Here is an 8,019-nt window from a genome sequence, read left to right as displayed (position 1 = left end):
TTTGTAGGTCTTTAAGTTTTGTGTGCGTTTAAATTAATTTTATGCCTTTTTTTGGTTGTTTTTTTGTTCTCTACAGTAATTTTTGTGGTCATATTGTTTGTGTTTCTGTTTGTGGTTGAGTCTATACGGTCATTTTTTTACTTGCTTATTAATACGTTTTTTTGTTTTATCTGCCTTTTCCTACAACACTTAGACAAAATTAACCCATACAACATTATAACACAGTGACTATGGGCTGAATACAGCTGTATCTGTGGTATTTGTAGATGTTCGGACACTGTATGAATCTGTAGGATCCTAGTAGTTGCCTTCATACTACACACATACATACATTCATACTACAGGGGCTTGCAGATAAAAAGTCAAGATAATCAACTTGTTGATTGATTTAACTGAAAATAAAGTAAATGACACATCTTTTCACAATCTTTTATTTCATGAAATGAAAAAAAATGCAACACCTTCTTGTAAATAAATACTATTTATTGAAAATATTGCATGTCGTCAGTGTAAAACAAGACTTGTTCTTTTTTATTAACAACACAAAGAGAGGTTGCCAGAGTCAAAGAAATCTGCCTGGGCCTTCACAATTAAACCTGAAGCTTGAAGCACATTGTAATGACGCTGTTCCTTTAACCAATCACATTTCAAGTTCGTATTCTTAGTCCTTCTCTGTGGCCTACGGTAGTGTCAGCGTTTTCGCATCCTCGGATTAGATGGTCAGAGAGCCGCTCCATTTAAGCCAAGCTAGCGGTTTGTCGATGGATTTGGTTGCAGATCTTTTTAGACTTTGAAGGAAAAGCTGGATATTGTGAGGAAAGGCCGTCCAACCCTGGAGCTAGCTAGCCTGACCCAGCCGGGGAAACTTTCAGGTCAGCAACTATGAGCGCTACCCTTGGTTGACAGAACTCTAAATAGTTTCTAAAGTTCTGGTGAGTAAAATGAATTATATTTACATCTGTTATGTATATTTTTGTCATTTTATTGGGTCGACATTGATGCTTCTGCTGGATTTGACGTATGTGGTGTACCAGCTGCTGTCTCTAATGGATCTCCACATACTGCTGGTTCAGAACCAAGAACAGTTTGTTGTGTTTGAGCCATGACTTGGGGAGGTGACACACATTTTGGGACAAGCTGTATCAGAAAGTGCACACGTTAAGTTAGTATTTATTTATTTCCTTTTAAAACAAATCTCAACATTTCAGTCCAGTGATATTTGGACTTAATAGCAGCTAATTAGCTTAGCTTAAATGATCTTTATTGACACTGTCATTAAACATAAGTGGATTTGAATGTCCAAAACAAACTGAAACAAATCAACAACAATTCCTTTAAAGTTTATGATTTCAGGTTAATTTAAAGACTACATCAATGCAAATATATATATTTTTATTGATAGTGGTTGGTTGCTATGGATACATACTTGACAGCATTTATGACTTTACAAAAATAAAGCGTCTTTTTAAAAAAATAGAAACTTTAAATAAAACACTGATAGTATGATTGTTGGTGTCCCACTTGAAACTAAATGGTCCTTTTAAAATCCCCCAAATTCAGTCTAAATTCCAGCACACATGGATATTATGGAGAGAAATAAAAAGAGAAAGAACACATAATGATTTAGAATTCTGGATAAAAAGAGTAGAAATATAAAACCAAAAAAACATTCTACAACTGAAATCACAACACACATGGTAAAGGGCTAGATTTATACACATTTTAAACAAATTTAAACTTATTTCTTCACAATCCCTGACATTTAACTGGTGGAAGTTTTTCAGCTTATCTCTAATGCCTTCACTTTGTTGGTGTCATGGTCTTTTTTTAAGACCTATTTATGACCAAACTTTGCAGCTGACTTCTTAAGATGTTCCTTCAATATATCCACTTAATCTGCCTTCCTCATAATACCTTAGATTTTCCTGAAGCGCACTAATAACGACATGATGCTGCCGCCGCCGTGCTTCACAGTTGAGATGTCGTCCTTTGGCTTGCAAGCGTCCGGCCTTTTGCCTCCAGATGACGGTTATTGTGGCCAACCGACCGTTGCCGACTTGCCAAAAGTCGGCTAGAACATTTTTTTTTAGTTCAGTTTTAAAGACTTCAACATGTAAAAATTCAAGTAAGTAGATTCAAACTTCAACTGTACACATAAAAACATTTATAAAATTCAAACATGCATGCATGATGTTGTGATCCAGCTCGTTTAGGCTTCTCCAGAGGGACTGCAGTTGGACCTGGTGATCTTTAAAAACGAGTAAATAATTTTCTTTGTTGCTGGAAATACTCACTACACCCGGTCCAGGACCAGCCTGGCAACTTCCGAGGGCTCTAACTGACTGTCGGGGTGCAGGGATGTGTGTACGCGACGTTGTCTGAGCAGACTATCTGGAAGCGGCTGTGGCGAAACTCGACGGCAAAAGTGCTGATGAAGATGAGGAAGAACATGACCAGCGACCACTGGCACTGAGCTCCCTGCCTTTTCTGAGATGTGTGCTTGAAGCCTGAACCACAAGAGTTAAGGGTCTGGAGGGTGAAGAACATGGCAACCTGTGAGCTTAGACTGACAGTTTACATTCATTCAATGGAGGGAGGATACAAATTACGAGGATGAAGCAGAGAGTGATGGCTCCAGACAACAGGAACCGAATGACGGCCATCTTCTTCCCCTCGTTCTTAATGTTCGCCTTCAGGGTGATGTAACACTGGCCCCAGCAGAACAGGGTCCCCAGGCCAAACGTCATCAGGGTGCCCACGTTGTGAGTATTCCTCATGTTGAATATCTAAGAAACACAGAGTTTATCTTTAAAACGTCTGGATGTACTCTATCGTCTGTCTGTGAATCTGTTATCTCACCTGGAAGTTTCCTACTAGCGTCATCCCAAAGCAGCCGGCAGAAAAGACCACCAGACTAGCGACGTTCAGCCAAGGTTTTATCACTCTATTTCTCAGCTGAAGGTATCGGAAGACACCGATGACAAACCCTGGAAGAGAGAAGAACCAGGAGAGGGAACGGCTCAACACCTCGACTGAATCATAATCAACATTTCTTCAACCCGACTGAAATGATTCTGATCAGAGATTCCATCATTTTAACCAAATGGTATTTCAAGTTTGTTTTTAAGACCAGAAACTAAAACTGGAAAAACAAAGTGGTTTGATTTTTACGTTTGAATCCAAAAACCAAAAAAAAAAAGAGAAAAAAGTTAATATTAGACCTAATTCTCTTTCTACTGACGTGATTACAAGACAAACGCTCAGAGAGAAATTCAGATGACCAGATCTCGCCTTGTGTCAGAAAGTCTAATATTACATCTGGATATTGTTCCAGAGTCTGTTTATTGTCCGTGCTTCGTTTAGACCAACAGAAGAGATTTGAAATCACTGATGGAAACTACAACTCCTTCTTCTTCTTCTTCTGCTCTAACTCCAGTCACCAGAAGTGTTAGGAAGTGATCTAATCAGTGTCTGCATCACTGCCTTTACCTCCAAAAGCTGCCAGGGTCATGACCTCGCTGAAGAGGCAGCTGGCTGGAGGAAAGTTTCCTGAATTACTGAGAGAGGAAAAATAGTATTTAGTCTGTTTGTTGTTAAAAGGACGAGAGGCAGTGAGGACAGTGTGTACCTGATGAAGGGATAGTGGGTACCATTTCTTTTCCTAAATGAATAAAACGAGAAGTCAATCACAGGAAACAGTGAAATTACAATAATCATCAGTACATGGTTGAGAGTCAGACCTGTACGGTGATCCCAGGGGTATTACGTTCTCATTTTTGACAGCTATAGAGTACCTGTTCAAATACAAGAGGGAACAAGACGTTAAAGGAGAATAAAAACATCATTTAGTGTCTCTTTGTAGTAACTCTGTGTCTCTTTGTGTCTCTTTTTGTTTCCCTGTAGTCAGTTTGTGTATATTTGTCTCTCTTTGTGTGTCTTTATAGTCTCTTTGTGTCTCTTTGTAGTCAGTTTGTGTCTCTTGGTGTCTCTTTGTGTCTCTTTCTAGTCAGTTTGTGTCTCTTTGTGTCTGTTTGTGTCTCTTGGTGTCTCTTTGTAGTCCGTTTGTGTCTGTGTTTCTTTGTGTCTCTTGGTGTCTCTTTGTGTCTCTTTGTAGTCCGTTTGTGTCTGTGTCTCTTTGTGTTTCTTTGTGTCTCTTTGTGTCTCTTTGTAGTCCGTTTGTGTCTGTGTCTCTTTGTGTTTCTTTGTGTTTCTTTGTGTCTCTTGGTGTCTCTTTGTAGTCCGTTTGTGTCTGTTTGTTGTCATTCAGTGTCTCTTTGTGTCTCAAATCAGTCAGTGTCTTTTTACAGAAAGTATCTCACAGTTGTCATACTAATCTTTTGTGGTATTTTCTGTCTCTTTGTGGACATTGAGTGTCTTCGTTGTCCTCTACATGTTGTAGTTGATTGTGTCTCTTTTTAACATGAGCCGTGAATGTAAAACGTCCGGTAGAAGGAGAACAGAACTTACACCACCCACAGTCCAGCAGCAATGGACACGGAGTAGACGGGAGGCAGAAGAACCCACGGGCTCCAGCCACACATCATGTTTCCTGTGACACCAAAGAAGAAGCAGAAGAAGAAGAATAAGAAGGTCTACATTACATTTACAATATTTCTTCAGCCTGATCAATCATTCTGATCAGAGATTCTAACTGGACTGTTTCCACAGAGACTTGATAAATAAAATGATCAGATATGTGTTTACATTAGAACATCAACCACTACAGAACTATACTGACAAAGTGGTTCAGCTGCTGAGGAGGAGGAGGAGGAGGAGGAGGAGGAGGAAGAGTAGGACGCCATTTACTATCTGTTTACTCTGTTTCTCTTTGTAGACATTTTGTGTATTTTTACAAAATGTGTCCATTTTGTGTACCTGTCTCTTTATAACTATTTAATGTCTCTGTAGTAATTAAGTGTCTCTTTGTGTCACATGGAGAAGACGTTAAAGGAGGAGGAGGAAGGCCGAGATGAAGACAGAGGAGGAGAAATAGAAAAAGGAGTAGGATGTTTACCTTTATGTAAAGGTTTGTGTCTCAATGTGTCTCTCTGTAGCCACTATGTGTGTCTCTTTATAAAAACTCAATTATTATTAGATTTATTCTAGAAGCAGAGAGAAACCAGCAGATGAAGAGTTTACATATTAGACAGAGTCAGAGTCTGTCAGTGCTGCAGACTCCAAACCTGTTTCTAACCACATTAACAGTTTTATTATTTTATGAATTCATCACGTATTCATTTGTTCATGTGTCAGTAGCATCTTAAATATAATCCCTGAGTGAAATAATAATAACTAAACTGACTCTTTATGGATCTTTAGGTTTAAATGAAGCAGAAAAATATAAAATAAGAGATCAATCGAACCAAAACAGGAAGTGAACTGTTAACAGCCCCAAACTACACGAGACCTCAGCACGAGAGCCGACACGTTACAGGTGTGCATCATTAAACAGTCAACATTACCAGTAGCATGCTGTACCTGGACGAGGTCCTCACCAGAGCTGACTGGAAGTGCTGTAAACGCGACGTCCTGCTTCTGAAACCCGATCTTTGTTTCTTCTTTGTCTCTGTTTATGTTAAATAATTGTCGGTTAGACTCGTGAGATCGTTAGTCCTCAACAAAGAGCCACTAATGAAGTGGTTTCGTTCTCCAGCGACGAGTCGACGAGATGTATGCCCTTCAAATAAAAGCACGTACTGGAGGCTGTAGGGGCGGATGTAACACCCACCCATCCATTTTTGTGGTTGTGTGCTATTCGTCATTGTGTCTTGTGGTGTTTTTATCCTCTTTGTTTTTGTTTTAGTCCATAGAGTTCATTTAGTTTTTTTTTTTTTTTTTTTTTGTAGTATTTTTGTCATGAGATTGATTTATGTCCCTTTGAAGTCATTGGTGTTTTAATTTTTGCTTTGTGTCTGTTTGTGGTTGTTTTTAAAGGAATTGAATATTTTGTAGGTCTTTTGTTTAAATTAATTTTACAATAAATTACATTTATCTCTCACATTTAAACTTTTTTTTTGGTTTTTATCTGCCTTTTCCTGCAAGACAAAGACAGCCGTTGGTTTTAACATTTGCTTTGTGTCTGTGTGTGGTTGTTTTGAAGGAATTAAATAAACATTTTGTAGGTCTTTAAAGACGTTTTGTGTGTGTTTAAATTAATTTTATGCCTTTTTTTTGTCTCTACAGTAATTTTTGTATTCATTTTGCGATTTTTGAATAAAGAATAATAAGAATAAGAAAACCTTTATTTGTCCCACAATGGGGAAACTGCAGTTTGCAACAGCATGCAGAAATGACAGACATAGAACAGATAATAGATATATTACACAGACTGGTGTTATTGCACCATGATGTTATTGCACCATAAGGTGTAATAACATTGCACATATTAGGAGTGTTCGTTGCAGAGTCTAACAGCTGCAGGAAGGAAATACCTCTTTTCCTTCACACATTGAGGGTGAATCAGTCTGTCACGGAAGCTGCTCCTCAGTCCTGTCAGGTCACCATGCAGGGGGTGGGACTCATCCTCCAGCAGACCACTCCACACAGGAGTGCGGCCAGTTCTCACGTCTTATATGGCGGCGATCTCACGTTGCCCATGGTAACGGAGGGGAGAACAGCGCTGAGAAGTGAAGCGTCTCTTCTCTTCTCGATGTTGTTTTCCTTTTCGGCATCCGGTCTGGATGTTGTTAAAAATATCTGGCTATGGCGAGACTCCCGATAAAAAAACAAAACTAAAAAAGTGCAATGCTGTCTGAAAAAGTATATAGGCACAAAAAGAGAAGCAAAAAGTGAATTAAATTCGAAAATAAGAGAGATTGAGTAAGAGCTGTTGCAAGCAGTTGCCGGTTTCAACCGGCACCGCAAATAAATAAAAATAAATAAGCAAATTGTTTGTGTTTCTGTCTATACGGTCATTTTTTTACTTGCTCCTGTCACATAAAGTAGTATACAATAATTTTTATTTAAGTTTTTTTATTTTTATCTGCCTTTTCCTGCAACACAAAGACCAAATTAACCCATAAAACATTATAACACAGTGACTATGGGCTGAATACAGCTGTATCTGTGGTATTTGTAGATGTTCGGACACTATGAATCTGTAGGATCCTAGTAGTTGCCTTCATACTACGCACATACATTCATACTACAGGGGGTCCTGCTTCTGAAACCCGATCTTTGTTTCTTCTTTGTCTCTATTTATGTTAAATAATTATCGGTTAGACTCCTGAGATCGTTAGTCTTCAGCAAAGAGCCACTAGTGACGTGGTTTCGTTCTCCAGCGACGAGTCACGGTTGATCTGGATGTATGCCCTTCAAAATAAAAGCACGTACTAGACTGTATGCAGGGGCGGATTGTAAGACAGAGGGGTCCCGGGCACTGACATGTAAAAAGCCCCCCCCCCCCCCCCCCCCCCCCCCCCCCGACACACTCACCCATCTATTTTGTTCTCTTTCTTGTGTTTTGTGTCTATACTTTGCATCATTTTTTTTTTTTGTAGTAGGCTATTTTTGTTGAGTCATGAGATTGCTTTATGTCCCTTTGAAGTCGTTGGTGTTTTAAATTTGCTTTGTGTCTGTTTGTGGTTGTTTTGAAGGAATTAAATAAACATTTTCCAGGTCTTTTAAAGACGTTTTGTGTGTGTTTAAATTAATTTTGTGCTTTTTTTGGTTGTTTTTTGTCTCTACAGTAATTTTTTATTCATTTTGCGTTTGTGGACCCCCTACTTATGTATATGTGTATTTAAAGACATTTAAATTTATGGAAAAAAGTTTGCAACCCCACTGCAGTACCTCCACAGACGCCCTCCGCATTAAACATTATAACACAGTGACTATGGGTTGAATACAGCTGTATCTGTGGTATTTGTAGATGTTTGGACATTGTATGAATCTGTAGGATCCTAGTAGTAGTTGCCTTCATACTACACACATACATTCATACTACAGGGGCTTGCAGAAGTCGAGATAATCAACCTGTTGATTGATTTAATTGAAAATAAAGTAAATGACACATCTTTT

The 8,019-nt window shown here is 38.7% G+C and overlaps 1 protein-coding gene across 1 annotated transcript; it reads right to left on the bottom strand.

Annotated features, from left to right (window-relative positions):
- Positions 1-1,711: 1,711 nt before the first annotated feature.
- LOC311507594 (transmembrane protein 150C-like) lies at positions 1,712-4,711 on the bottom strand. The gene is made up of 7 exons (XM_084571998.1): positions 4,468-4,711; positions 3,741-3,794; positions 3,629-3,661; positions 3,490-3,557; positions 2,860-2,987; positions 2,603-2,786; positions 1,712-2,507 (listed from the first exon to the last, which is right to left on the bottom strand). Exons 1-7 carry the CDS (start codon positions 4,542-4,544, stop codon positions 2,335-2,337), a joined length of 717 nt encoding a protein of 238 aa, XP_084428124.1. The 5' UTR covers positions 4,545-4,711; the 3' UTR covers positions 1,712-2,334.
- Between the last annotated feature and the right edge of the window lie 3,308 nt (positions 4,712-8,019).

This window comes from Chelon labrosus (genome assembly GCF_963514085.1).
Source record: "Chelon labrosus genome assembly, chromosome: 22".
Taxonomy (NCBI): domain Eukaryota; kingdom Metazoa; phylum Chordata; class Actinopteri; order Mugiliformes; family Mugilidae; genus Chelon; species Chelon labrosus.
This window is presented reverse-complemented; position numbering and strand designations above follow the sequence as displayed.